This window comes from Mobula birostris, chromosome 19, assembly GCF_030028105.1.
Source record: "Mobula birostris isolate sMobBir1 chromosome 19, sMobBir1.hap1, whole genome shotgun sequence".
NCBI classification, from domain to species: domain Eukaryota; kingdom Metazoa; phylum Chordata; class Chondrichthyes; order Myliobatiformes; family Myliobatidae; genus Mobula; species Mobula birostris.
This window is the reverse complement of record NC_092388.1, coordinates 53,736,575-53,750,848: the sequence shown is the minus strand read 5'-3', so window position 1 is coordinate 53,750,848 and position 14,274 is coordinate 53,736,575. Positions and strand designations below refer to the sequence as shown.

General features: G+C 42.8%; 1 protein-coding gene across 4 annotated transcripts in view; it reads left to right on the top strand.

Annotated features, from left to right (window-relative positions):
• The window catches only part of LOC140212608 (F-actin-uncapping protein LRRC16A-like), a 345,618-nt gene that overhangs the window by 121,337 nt on the left and 210,007 nt on the right, over nucleotides 1-14,274 (top strand). For all 4 annotated transcript variants that reach the window (XM_072283616.1, XM_072283615.1, XM_072283613.1 and 1 more), the window contains one exon: nucleotides 12,021-12,142. In XM_072283616.1, the coding sequence (XP_072139717.1) occupies nucleotides 12,021-12,142 (122 nt within the window). The remainder of the gene's footprint in view (nucleotides 1-12,020; nucleotides 12,143-14,274) is intronic.

The window sequence follows — 14,274 nt, the reverse complement described above, 5'->3', positions numbered from 1 at the left end:
CACCTTTTACCCTTAACCCATGACCTCTGGTTGTAGTCTGGTATGTAAAATCCTTTTTTTTTTCATCATTCTTCATTATGAATAACACTGCAAATATTCAGAAGGTAACAGATAGGCTAACTCCCAATAAATAAAGGCATCCATTAGTCTTGCGAGACCATGGATCTGCACCTGGAAAGTCTTCACTCTCCAGGGCATAGGCCTGGGCATGGTTGTATGGAAGACCAGCAAGTCTCCCCTCTCCACGACATCAATGTTGTCCAAGGGAAGGGCATTAGGACCCATACAGCTTGGTACCAGTGTCATCGCAGAGCAATGTGTGATTAAGTGCCTTGCTCAAGGACACAACACATTCCCTCAGCTGGGGCTCGAACTCACGACCTTCAGGTCGCTAGTCCAGTGCCTTAACCACTTGGCCATGTGCCCACCCAATAACAGGGAGGTAAAAATCCTAATCGGAAGGGATAAGGTATTTGAGAAACTCATTGGGCTATCAGCACACTAAGCTGCTAGGCCTGTGCAGTGAGTTGTTAGTGGTAAGATGGCGGTTCACCTCCCTTGCTCTTCATAAACAAGCAGAAACTTCATTTATTTTCTGAAATTCACCTCCTCTGACCCTAGTCCTGGCACTTTGTAGCCCAACAGAAATGTTTTGCATCTAAAGTGCATTATTAAACACAGTAATTATTTTTAAATATCGCAATGGAAAATGCATGCTTTGAAAAAGACATTATAAGACCAACTGCAAGGAGTATTGAGGCCATGATCACCCAGCGTCAGCTGCAGTGGCTGGGGGCGTGATAAGGGTGCCCCATGTCGGCTACCCCACAGGGTGCTATACGGCCAGCTACATCATGGTTGACGCTCAGCTGGAAGGCTGAAGAAGCACTATAAGGATCAGATGAAGACTGCTTCAAGGAAGAGCAAGATCATACCCGAGGACCTGGAGGATGTTGCTGCGACAGCTGTGTAGGGACGGGGTTCGTATTCTGGAGATGGAAAGAACAACCAGAAGACAGCAGAAGAGAGCCAGGAGAAATGCAGCCATGGTTGCCACCACTACCACATATACATGTCCCACCTGCAGTAGAGCTTGTGGGTCCAGGATAGGACTGTATAGTCATCAAAGATCTCAGCGTTAAAGGAGTGAACGTCGTCATCGAATTTTGATGGACAACCGAAGAGAGAATAAGACATTATGATTTTAGTGAGCTATTTATTTCTGTTGTATTGCGAGATTTATCTTCTCTATTTTCAAAATTCTGGTTTCAGATTGTCAGTAAAATTTACAAAGGTTTTCACCCTGATGTGCTTCATACATTATATTATGACTGCACTTCAGAAATACTTCAGTTGTTGCAAAGTGCTTTAGGATGCCCTGAAAAGCAGTGTAGCAGGGAGGAGAAGATGGTGACGCCACGCAGCACGCGCAGCCGCTCTGGAATGATATCAGTATTTGTTAAGTAGGGTACCATGCACAATTCTGATTTGATGGAGACAGACGTGAGAAGCACAGAGAAACATCTGGAGAAACTTCTGAAATGCCCAGTTCGCTGCCGCTGCCACTGTGCGATCGAGAATCTCCGGAGGGGAAGGCCCCAAATCTTTGGCTTTGCCTGTTGCTGGTGGCCAGAGCCGGGGTCAAAATGCTTGGCAGAGATGGTGCTCGGTGTTGGAGGGCTGGTCGGAGGCTCGAAGTTTTCGGACGGACTCAAGAGTTGGCTGTGGTCGAGTGCTCCCAGGGTGCTGCATCGGCAAGTTTGCAGCGCTGGAGGTTCATGGCAGGGAGTTTTCTTCCTTCTACTGTCTGTATGAGATGATGGGACTTTCAAGAGACTTTGAGACTTTTTTTTTTACGGTGCCCGTGGTCTATTCTTTATCAAATTATGGTATTGCTTTGCACTGTTGAAACTATATGTTATAATTATGTGGTTTTTGTCAGTTTTTCAGTCTTGGTCTATCTTGTGTTTCTGTGATATCATACTGGAGGAATATTGTATCATGCATTACTAAATGACAACAAGAGGACTGCGTGTCCTCATAATCTAATCTGATCTAATACAAATACAGTTTTCAACAGCAGATGAGCTTGGGTATTGTTATGACGGAGTTGCTGGTCGTGTGACAACTTGATGCTCAAAACCAGGTTGCTAACAGCTTGTTTCAAATCTGATAGTTGTGAAGAAGGGTTAGGGTTAGGGTTTCCAGTTTCAGCTCATCTTTTCTAAGTTAAGGAGCCCAAAACTGCGCACAGTACTCCAAGTGAGGCCTCACCAGTGCTTTTTTAAAATTTCAACATTACACCCTTGTTTTAATATTCTAGTCCTCTTGAAATAGGTGCCAACATTGGATTTGCCTTCCTCAATACAGACACAACCTGCAAATTAACTTTAGGGAAACTGCACAAGGACTCCCAAATCCCTTTGTGTCTCAGTTTTTTTGTATTTTCTCTCCATTTAGAAAATAAACACAGCTTTTACTTCTCCCAAAGTGCATGACCACACAGTTATCTGCTCATTCTCCTAATTGCTGCAAGCCCTCCTGTAGCCTCTCTACTTCCTCAAAGCTACCTGCTGCTCCACCTATCTTCATGTCATCTGAAAACTTTGTAACAAAGCCGTTGATTCCATCACCCAAATCACTGACATATAAAGTAAAAAGAATCGGTCCCAACACAAACCCCTGTGGAACACCACTGGTCACTGGCAGCCAACCAGAAAAGGCTCCCTTTATTCCCACTCTTTGCCTTCTGCCAGTCAGCCACTGCTTTATCCATGCTAGAATCTTTCCTGTAATACCATATAACCGTATAACAATTACAGCACAGAAACAGGCCATTTTGGCCCTTCTATTCCATGCCAAACTCTTACTCTCACCTAGTCCCACCGACCTGCACTCAGCCCATAACCCTCCATTCCTTTCCTGTCCATATATCTATCCAATTTAACTTTAAGCGCCAACATCGAACCTGCCTCAACCACTTCTGCTGGAAGCTCGTTCCACACAGCTACCACTCTCTGAGTAAAGAAGTTCCCCCTCATGTTACCCCTAAACTTTTGCCCTTTAACTCTCAACTCATGTCCTCTTGTTTGAATCTCCCCCACTCTCAATGGAAAAAGCCTATCCACGTCAACTCTATCTATCCCCCTCATAATTTTAAACACCTCTATCAAGTACCCCCTCAACCTTCTACACTCCAAAGAATAAAGATCTAACCTGTTCAACCATTCTCTGTCACGTAGGAGATGAAACCCAGGCAGCATTTTAGTAAATCTCCTCTGTACTCTCTCAATTTTATTGACATCTTTCCTATAATTCGGTGACCAGAACTGTACACAATACTCCAAATTTGGCCTCGCCAATGCCTTGTACAATTTCAACATTACATCCCAACTCCTATACTCAATGCTCTGATTAATAAAGGCCAGCATACCAAAAGCTTTCTTCACCACCCTATCCACATGAGATTCTACCTTCAGGGAACTATGCACCATTATTCCTAGATCCTTCTGTTCTACAGCATTCTTCAATGCCCTACCATTTACCATGTATGTCCTATTTTGATTAGTCCTACCAAAATGTCCTACCTTACACTTTTCAGCATTAAACTCCATCTGCCATCTTTCAGCCCACTCTTCTAACTGGCCTAAATCTCTCTGCATGCTTTGAAAACCTACTTCATTATCCACAATGCCACCTATCTTAGTATCATCTGCATACTTACTAATCCAATTTACCACCCCATCATCCAGATCATTAATGTATATGACAAACAACATTGGACCCAGTACAGATCCCTGAGGCACACCACTACACACCGTCCTCCAATCTGACACACAGTTATCCACCACTACTCTCTGGCGTCTCCCATCCAACCACTGCTGAATCTATTTTTCTACTTTGAGATTAATGCCTAACGATTGAACCTTCCTAACTAACCTTCCGTGTGGAACCTTGTCAAAGGCCTTACTGAAGTCCATATAGACAACATCCACCGCTTTACCCTCGTCAACTTTCCTAGTAATCTCATCCAAAAATTTAGTAAGATATGTCAAACATGACCTTCCACGCACAAATCCATGTTGACTGTTCTTAATCAGACCCTATCTATCCAGATAATTATATATACCATCTCTAAGAATACTTTCCATCAATTTACCCACCACTGATGTCAAACTCACAGGCCGATAATTGCTAGGTTTACTCTTGGAACCCTTTTTAAACAATGGAACCACATGAGCAATACGCCAATCCTCCGGCACCATCCCTGTTTCTAATGACATTTGAAATATTTCTGTCAGAGCCCCTGCTATTTCCACACTAACTTCCCTCAAGGTCCTAGGGAATATCTTGTCCGGACCCGGAGACTTAGCCATTTTTATATTACTTAAAAGCGCCAGTACTTCCTCGTCTTTAATCATCATACTTTCCATAACTACCCTTCTTGTTTCCTTTACCTTACACAATTGAATATCCTTCTCCTGCGTGAATACCGAAGAAAAGAAATTGTTCAAAATCGCCCCGGTCTCTTTTGGCTCTGCACATAGCGCATAGAGCATAGCTTCTTAAGCAGCCTCAAGTGGCACCTTTTCAAAGGCTTCCTGAAAATCAAAGTATACAACATCAATTGATTTTCCTTTCTTGATCCTGCTTGTTATATCCTCAATGAATTCCAACAGGTTTGTCAGGCAAGATTTTCTCTTGAGGAAACCATGCTGACTTTGGCCTATTTTATCATGTGCCTCCAAGTGCCCTGAGACCTCATCCTTAATAATCGACTCCAACATCTTCCCAACCACTGAGGTCAGACTAACTGACCTATAGTGTCCTTCCTTCTGCCTCTCTCCCTTCTTGTAGAGTGGAGTGACACTTGCAATTTTCCAGGCTTCCAGAACCATTCCAGAAGCTAGTGATTCTTGGAAGTTCATTACTAATGCCTCCATAATTTCTTTAGCCACCTCTTTCAGAAGCCTGGGGTGTACACCATCTGATCCGAGTGATTTATCTACCTTCAGACCTTACAGTTTCCCAAGAACTTTCTCTCTAGTAATGGTAACTTCACACGCTTCATGACCCCGACACCTGGAATTTCCATCTTACTGCTCGTGTCTTTCACATTGAAGACTGATACAAAATATTTGTTCAGTTTGATGCCAGTTCCTTGTCCCCCATTACTACCTCCTTAGCATCTTTTCCTGTGGTCTGATAACCAGTTTTGCCTCTCTTTTACACTTTTGTGTACCTGAAGAAACTTGGCATCCTCTTTATTTATATTGGCTGCTTACTTTCGTATTCCATCTTTACCTTAATGATTTTTTATTTGCCTGTTGGTTTTTAAAAGCTTCCCAATCCTCTAACTTCCCACTAATTTTTGCTTTGGCTTTTATGTTGGCTTTGACTTCACTTGTTAGCCATGGCTGTGTCAACTTGCCTTTAGAATACTACTTCTTCTTTGGGATGTATATATCCTGTGCCTTTCAAATTGTTCCCAGAAATTTCAGCAGTCATCCCTGCCAGTGTTCTTTTCCAATCAATTCTGGCCAACTCCTCTCTCATGCTTCTGTAATATCCTTTACTCCACTGTAATACTGATACATCTGACTTTAGATTCTCCTTCTCAAATTTTAGGGTGAATTTGATCATATTATGATCACTTGCCCCTGGGGTTCTTTTACCTGAAGCTCGCTAATCAATTCTGGTTCATTGCACAACACCCACTCCAAAATAGCTGATCCCCCAGTGGTCTCAATGACAAGCTGTTCTAAAAAGCCATCTCGTAGGCATTCTAGAAATTCCCGCTCCTGGAATCCAGCAACAGCCTGATTTTCCCAATCTACCTGCATATTGAAATCCCCCATGACAATTGTAACATTGCCTTTTTGGCATGCATTTTTCCCAATGTAATTTACAGATCACATCCTGACTAATGTTTGGGGGTCTGTATATAACTCCCATCAGGGTCTTTTTACTCTTAGCTCTATCCACAATGATTCACCACTTTTCAACCCTATGCCACCTCTTTCTAATGATTTTGTTTCATTTTTTACCAACAGAGTAACGTCGCGCCATCTGCTTTTCTGCCCGTGTATCCTTGGACATTAAGCTGACAGCTGTAATCTTCTTTCATCCATGATTTGGTGATGCCTACAACATCATACCTGCCGATCTGCAACTGTGCTACAAGTTTACCTACCCTATTCTGTGTGCATTCAAATATAACACTTTCAGTCCTGATTATGTCCATCTCTTGTGTTGCAATTCACCCTATCGACTGAAGTCTTACCCTATCAACAGCCTCTCCTCACTACACTTAGCCTCTCTTTGTAAACCAGCTAATTCAGCACTACCAGCTGCCTTTCCTGTGATACTTCTTGCACTGAAATGTGTGCAGGTAAGGGCACTAGTCGCACCATGCTCAACCTTTTGATGCTTAACTTTGTCTGAGGTCTTACCAACATCTGCCTCCACAACCTCTCCGCTAACTATTCTGGCACTGTGGTTCTCATTGCCCTGCAACTCTGGTTTGAACCCCATCAAGCAGCATTAACACACTTTCCTGCTAAGTTATTAGTCTGCCTCCAGTTCAGGTGCAAACCGACCCTTCTGTACAGGTCACACCTTTCCTTGAAGAGACTCCAATGATCCAAAAATCTTATGCCCTCCCTCCTCATCCAACTCCTGAGCCACATATTAAACTATATAATATCTTCCTAGTTCTGGCTTCACTAGCACATGACATGGGCAGCAATCCTGCAGTCATAATGCTGGAGGTCCTGTCCTTTACCTTAGCACCTAACTCCCTGAATTCACCTTGCAGACCCTCGTCACTCGTCCTACCCATGACGTTGGTACCTACATGGACCATGTCTTCTGGCTGTTCAGCCTCCCACTTAAGAATGCTGAGGACTCGATCTGAGATATCCCAGACCCGGGAGGCAACATACTATCCAGGCATCTCGTTCTCACCAACAGAACCTCCTATCCGTTCCCCTAACTAATGAATCCCCTGTCACCACAGCGTACGTCTTCTCCACCCTTCCTTTCTGAGTCACAGAGGCAGATTCAGTGCCAGAGACACGACCACTGTGACTCTCCTGTTAGGTCATCACCCCTGAGAGTATCCAAACTGATATACCTGTTGTCGAGGAAGATGGCCACATGGTACTCTGCACTGGCTCCTTAACCCCTTTCCCCTTCCTGACTGTCACCTAGTTTCCTGTGCCTTGCACCTGGGTGTAATTACCTCTCTATATGTCCTATCTATCACCTCCTCAGCCTCCCGAGAGATCCGGAATTCATCCAGTTCCAGCTTCAACTTCTTAACACGGACTGTTAGAAGCTGCAGCTGGATGCACTTTTCGCAGTTGTAGTCATCAGGGACACTGTAGGACTAACTAATCTATTTAGCCAGCTTTCTGCTGTCTATAAATTCCACACTTGTAATCATCTCCAACTCTTACCTCTTCAAAAAGCCACTTTCATAAACAGCAGTTTCGTCTTTTTGTATCGTTCATCTGTTGCCAGCGTATTGGTGACAGAGCTTATAGCTTTCTATAATTCATTCTCCACCCCTTTCCACCAGCTTTACATTTATCAAAATTACTTATTACAAAACTGTATCTATCATGTGTCAGGTGTTCTTACCTCTTGCACTTTGAAAACCTGTGAAAAGTAAGGTGAAGTTGAATTCAGAGAATTTGTGTTTATTCAACTTCCCATCTATGCAACCTATCATTTTTTTCCTGTCTGTTTTGGCTCAGTATCTATTTCCCTAGCAAGGCCCTCTGTTATTTTTTATGTATTTCATAACTAAATGTTATTCCTAAAAAGCAATATATGCAAAACATAAATAGTGCAGAAGCATTTTACATTCTTACTGTCATTTGGTCAATACATTCAGTAATGTAAACCCTGTTTTAAAACAATAGTATCTTTTGCCACTCGTGGGCACCTGGTGTGATACACTATTTCAGTGTTTGAGAGGTTTTCCTACCTGGTGATTTTGAAATGATGGATGCTTTGTTTCGTTTAGTATGTGATCAGGGTTGCCACATTAGCGCAGCAGTTAGTGCAACACATTTACCGCTCAGGACGTTCCAGACTTCGGAGTTCAATTCCGGAGTTACTGTCCCCGTGGAATGCCGGGGTTTTCTCCCACAGTTCAGGGACATATCGGGCGGGTTAATTGGTCACTGTAAATCGTCCTGTGATTAGGTTAGGGTTATTGGGGTGGTGGAGATGCTGGTTGCCTGGTGGGTTGAAGAGCTAGAGGGGTCTGCTCTGCACTGTATCGCTAAATAAAAACAATAAAATAAGTAACACTTGTCCTTTCACTGACACTGTGCAGTTTTCCCACTACTATTCATGGTGTCGTTAAAGGATTATAAGGTCAGTCCAACCAGTAACTGATGTGTAATGATTCATGTACAAGGTGTATTTTACCATTCATTAAATGAAGCTGCTCTTGTTTAAAACAACTTGCAAAGATCCAGAGAAAATGTACTGCACAGCAGGCTGAATGACTTACTTCACATTTCATTTTTAAGGTTTTAAAGTTTTTCACAGCTTGCTTCTGATGGAATCAATGCTGTGGCTGCCTTGATGGCAATGAAATATTCCTTTGTTGAAATCCATGTCCTCAAGGTATATGTTCTGCAAATCAAATCTTGCAGGAAACTTGTCTCTGCTTGACGCCTTTTCAACATAAGCACCTTTGTTTCAATGCCTTTGGGTAGCCATTCTACCTGTCTGCAGAGAAGCCATTAATATTGATGCTTACAACTGCAAGCATTGAGGCCTGGTTCAGTTGATCATTGATGAACTTAATTATTAATTTACCATTTTAAAAACAGGGGTGTTGTTAATGGAGGCAGACACAGATAAGCTTTGGTAAAGGCTTTGCTTATCTAAAGGTTGAGGAGTTTTGCATAACTGTGAATGTGAAGTTGAGAAAGAATTTTTTCTTTGGAGAAAATAGTGTGTTTTGCCCAAAGCTACATTTTAAACTATAGATTCAAAGATTCAGGATTCAAAGTACATTTATTATGGAAGTATGTGTGCAGTATACAACTCTGAGATTTGTCTTCCCACAGACAGCCAGGAAACAAAGAAAAACCACGGAACCTGTTCAAAGAAGGAAAAAAAATCAACCTACCCCCCCCCCACGTACAAAAATATTGCACAAACAGCAAAAATGCGGAATATAAACCACAAAATCAAAAGGCATATTCGGTTCAGCTCGGTGTTCGTTATCTGCAGGCTGCCTCGATTCAAAATCACCCAGACTAGTAACAAAAGCAGGAGCGATCAGAAAAACTAGAAACAAATGATAAGAGTCCACAGTACACAAACCATGTCAATCAAATATTGCTTTGGTGTGTGTGTGTGTGTGTGTGTGTGTGTGTGTGTGTGTGTGTGAGAGAGAGAGAGAGATATATATATAAAAAAAAATTCAAATGCAAGTAACTTCCCTTGGGATCAGCAAGCAACGGGGTGGAGGGAGAGAGAGAGACTGTCACATGTATACCTTGCCTCCGGCAGCAGGGGGCAAGAGGCTGGGGGACAGCGCTAAATACCCACTCGCCCTCTGCATCTGCCGCAATGATTTCCTTGGCACCTTAATCAGTGCGAGATAGAATCAATCATGGGCTTGCGCCCTGTCTCCTGGCTTCCTGACCTCCATGTACTCACTGGCAGAATTGTCTACTGTACTTTGGGGAGCCTTATCCGGATTCTGCTGTGGTTTGGCGCTGTGATTGTGCATTTCCATGCATTGCTGCGTTGAGGATCAACAGAAGACTTGCTTTCAGTGATGCTCAGAAAACCTGTGGAATTCTTTATCACAGGAAGCTGTGGCGGCCGAGTCTTTACGAGTATTTAAGGCAGAGGTTAATAGGATCTTGATTGGTCAAGTCATGAAGCGATACAGGGAGGTTGGGACTTCACACCTTGAAGTTCAGAAGATTGAGGCTGACATTATGCAGGTGTTTCAAAATATGAGTGTACAGAAATGGGGAATGTGCACAGATGAGTGAACTCGGCCTTTTCTCCTTGGAGTGACGGAGGATGAGAGGTGACTTGATAGAGGTGTATAAGATGATACATGAGTTGAGAGTTAAAGGGCAAAAGTTTAGGAGTAACATGAGGGTGAACTTCTTTACTCAGGGAGTGGTAGCTGTGTGAAATGAGCTTCCAGCAGAAGTGGTTGAGGCAGGTTCGATGTTGTCATTTAAAGTTAAATTGGATAGATAGATGGACAGGAAAGGAATGGAGAGTTATGGGCTGAATGCATGTCGGCACAGACTAGAAGGGTTGAGATGGCCTGTTTCCGTGCTGTAATGGATATATGGTTGGAGCAGAGAGGAATAATGGATCAGCTATGATGAAATGGTGGAGCAGACTCAATGGGCCAAATACCTAATTTTGCTCCTATATCTTATGGTCTTATGGCCCATGCCATACGCTTTGTTCATGGTCTCGCGGAACCCTCTCGGAGTCGGCAAAGCGCCAGATCACTCAATTGGTCTGAAAGCACGCCGCCAGAATGTAGGTAACAGGATCCCAACAGTGGCAGAACCATATCTGAAGTAAAACAAAGACAAAAGAAGTGAAAGGAGTTGCTTTGCGACCCGTTTTGAGTATGCTGCCTTTGGTAGCGTTGTTCACTGACACCATCTTACAGATCCTCTATAAGCTGCTTCTTTAAAGTGTGTCAGAGAGTTGTAGGGTAATGTAGATGGAAACAAGCACTCTGCCTCAACTTATCCATGCCGACCATCGTGCCCACTAAGCTACTCTCATTTGCTTACGTTTTGGTGCTTATCCCTCTAAACTCCTGCAATCTATGTGCTAATGCAGGTGGCTTTTGAGTGTTGTTCACTGGCAGCCTGTTCCATATGCATGCCTCCATCTACCTGACGGAGTTGCCCCTCAGGTCCCTTTTAACCCTTTTGCCTTTCACCTTAAACTTGCTGACATTTGGAACAAAACTCAAAACTGTTGGAGGAACTGAGCGGCCCAGACAACCTCTGGAAGGAAGTGAATAGTCAGTGTTTTTGGTTGAGTCCCTTCATCAGGGCATTCATAAATGTGAATATTATTGTCAGAAATTCAGAGAAAGAAATTAAGATTTCCAAACCCTGCCACCCTCTGAAGCAATCTTATTATTTGATAGGTTTCCATCTCAGAACATTAGTAGGAAGCAGAACTTTTTAAACTTGGGGGTCATATATTTTATATGAATTAGGGGTAGTTTTGAGATTTTCTTGTGCTCACAGCTTCTGGTCTTTATTTTTATTTCATGGGTAAGTTTTGTGAACTGCAAAGAAAGGTTGACTTGGAGTAATAAAACTTTTGCAGAGTTGGGTATTTTTGCCTCTGGCATGCATGGGTTCTTTTTGCATGCAAAATTCATATTTTTAAATGCCCCACAGCCATTGTCTAGAATTTCCTCTCAACTAGCCAGGTTGCATGGTTTTTTCGTAGCTTTCAAACTCACTGATGGGCTTAAACTAGTACTATTAAATGATATTCCAATCTCTGCCTGAGGTGGGGATTGTATTGACCCTCAAGGATTCCAGGATGTTATAGCAGAGATGCCCTTCCACAGTAAACCGTATGTCAACAGTGTTCTCCCAGAGAAATGGGAAGACATGGTATATCTTTTCAGGTCAGTGTCAATGTAAAAAAAATGGAACACCCCAGCTGTTTCCCTCCCCAAATAGTCACAGCTATCAAGAAGCTATGGTTTTTACGCATTTAGTTGTTTCAATGAAACCTCTCGATTGATTTATGTTGCTGCACATCGAAAAAAGAACAGTACAACAATTTGGGTAATTGGGGAAAAACAAATTCTTGAGAGATTGACCCAAAAAGATGCTTATGGGGGATATAAGAAGGGAATTTAAAGCACAGAGTCGGTCTCGAGGTGATGTCAGTCTTGAAGAATTATAATAATGCTCTAATTTGTACTTGGTTGAGAACTCAGAGTTGAAACATTTGTGAATTGTTCTGTTTTTCAGCTGGTTGTAGAAACTGACCGATGTACTTTTCCCCTCAAACTAACCACTTCAGAGGAGGTGAATGAAGTAGTGGGCTACCTTGGATCGTGCTTGAAGAAGATGCTCCCCGGACTCTCTCCAATGTATGTACTCCAGACCTTGATCTTTGTAGCATTGAAGCAGGTGTAAAATTTAAAACCAGTTTGATGAAAAGCTTTAAGAATCTGTTGCCTTTATTTTTTTTCCCAATTATCTAAACCTATTGAAAATGATGCTGTATTTCCAATTTGTGCTTCCTCCTAGGTATTTGTGGTAGATTATATTAATAAAGGAAATTATGCAGCACAAAAGGAGGTGATTCATTGTGTCTCTGCCAGCACTAGGGAAGAGCTTTCCAATGGTTTCTATTTGTCTGCCCTGTTCCTATAACACTGTGGATCTCACCAAGTTCCAGTTTGTATTTATGTATTATACTTCAATAAGTCTGATGTTTTGGTCCATCTTGTCAATGCCGACAAACAGAGCAAACACATTCTCCTCTAATTTTCTCTGCAACCTGTTTCTCCCCACATTCATATCAGCTTTTCGCCCTGCCCCATATTCAGCTCCATGTGGCCAATTAACCTTCCAATCTGCATGTCTTTGGGCTGCTGGAGGAAACTGGAGGGCACGTGTCATGCCATCGCAGGGAGATTATGCAAACTGGAATGAACCTGGGATGCTGGAGGTGCGAAGCAGCAGTCCTGTTGTGTACAATCCAGGTTGTCCCATGACAAGAAGGATGAGGAGGCTTTGGAAAGGGTGCAGAAGATGTTTGCCTGGATTAGAGCAGATGAGCTATAAGAATGGAGCGGAAAATCTTTGGTTGTTTTCTTTGGAGCACTGGAGGGTGAGGGGAGACCTAATTTAAAAAAAATGTATAAAATATGAGAGATGTAGATAAAATAGACAGGAAGAATCTTTTAATCAGGGTAGAAATATTACGTCTTAGATGACATGAGAGAAAGTTTAAAGGAGATGTGTGTGGCAAGTTTTTCTTTGATTATCAGAAAATGATGGGTTTCTAGAGTAGGCTGCCAGGGATAGTTATGGAAGCAGGTGGTCATGGTAGCACTGACAGTTCCTTGGGAAGACCAGATTGAGGAGGCGTTTGACCATAAGGAAACCAAGCACCAGGAGCTGGTAGAGCAGTGCCAGAGACAGGGGTGGATGGCACAATGTGAGCCTGTAGAGGTGGGATGTAGAGGTTTTCCTGGCTGCTTACTGTGTAGAACCTACTCTCTCCCTGGCATTGTGGGAGCTGCAAAGAGAAGAGCCATCAGGACTGTCACTGAGGCTGCTGAGCGAGTCTCCAGATGGCTCTGGATCAAGAGGTGTGACCAGTGGACCAGCGCTGCTGGGACACAAACCAGAGCCTGATCAACCCTGGCTGTGTCGCCTGGGCGAAAGTACCTGATGTGGAAAGACACAAAACACCCGATGACCCTGGGTTACATCGCTGATGATGTGTCCCATTGCATCCTAGGATGTTTCTCAGTATCATGGAGGCAGGTACGATAGTGGTTGTTAAGAGGCTCTTGGATAGACAAGTGAACATACAGGGAATGGAAAATGTAAGTAATGTGCAGGCCAAAGAGATTTAATTTAATTTGGCATCATGTTCAGCACAGATATTGTGGGCCAAAGGGCCTGTTCCTGTACTCAATTCTGAGTCCTATGTTCTTCCAACTATGTCTTCCACTTCCCATCCTGTTTAAACATTATTTTAAATCTGATTCCATCTCGCATTAAGGAATAGATTCCAGATCATAATTACGTCAAGTAAAGCAAGAACTCTCCTCTCCTGTTTCGCCATTAATTCTTTAGCCAGATAACTTAAATCCCTTTCCTTTGATGACTGACTCTGCTGCTGCTGGAAAATCTTTATCCTTATTTGCTACATCAAAACCTTTTAACAACTTGAAAATTTGTTTTCCTTAAACCATGCTCCAAGATTAACAACCTTACCTTATCTCTGTGCAACTGAAGTTCTGCACGACAAGCCCCACTTCAGAAAATTTCCCCTGTACTCTTGCTAACCTCCGAAATCCTGTCATTGAGCTATGATTAGAACTGCACAAGATCTTTCTGTCATTGGGTAATCAGTAATTTATGAACATTTAGTGAAATTTCCTTGGTTTAGTGTGCTCTTCCACCTTCAAAGGTTGTATACAACCAATTCCAGGGGATTCTGTTCTTGCGCCCCTTTTAAAATTGCACTCTTTTGATTTATTTT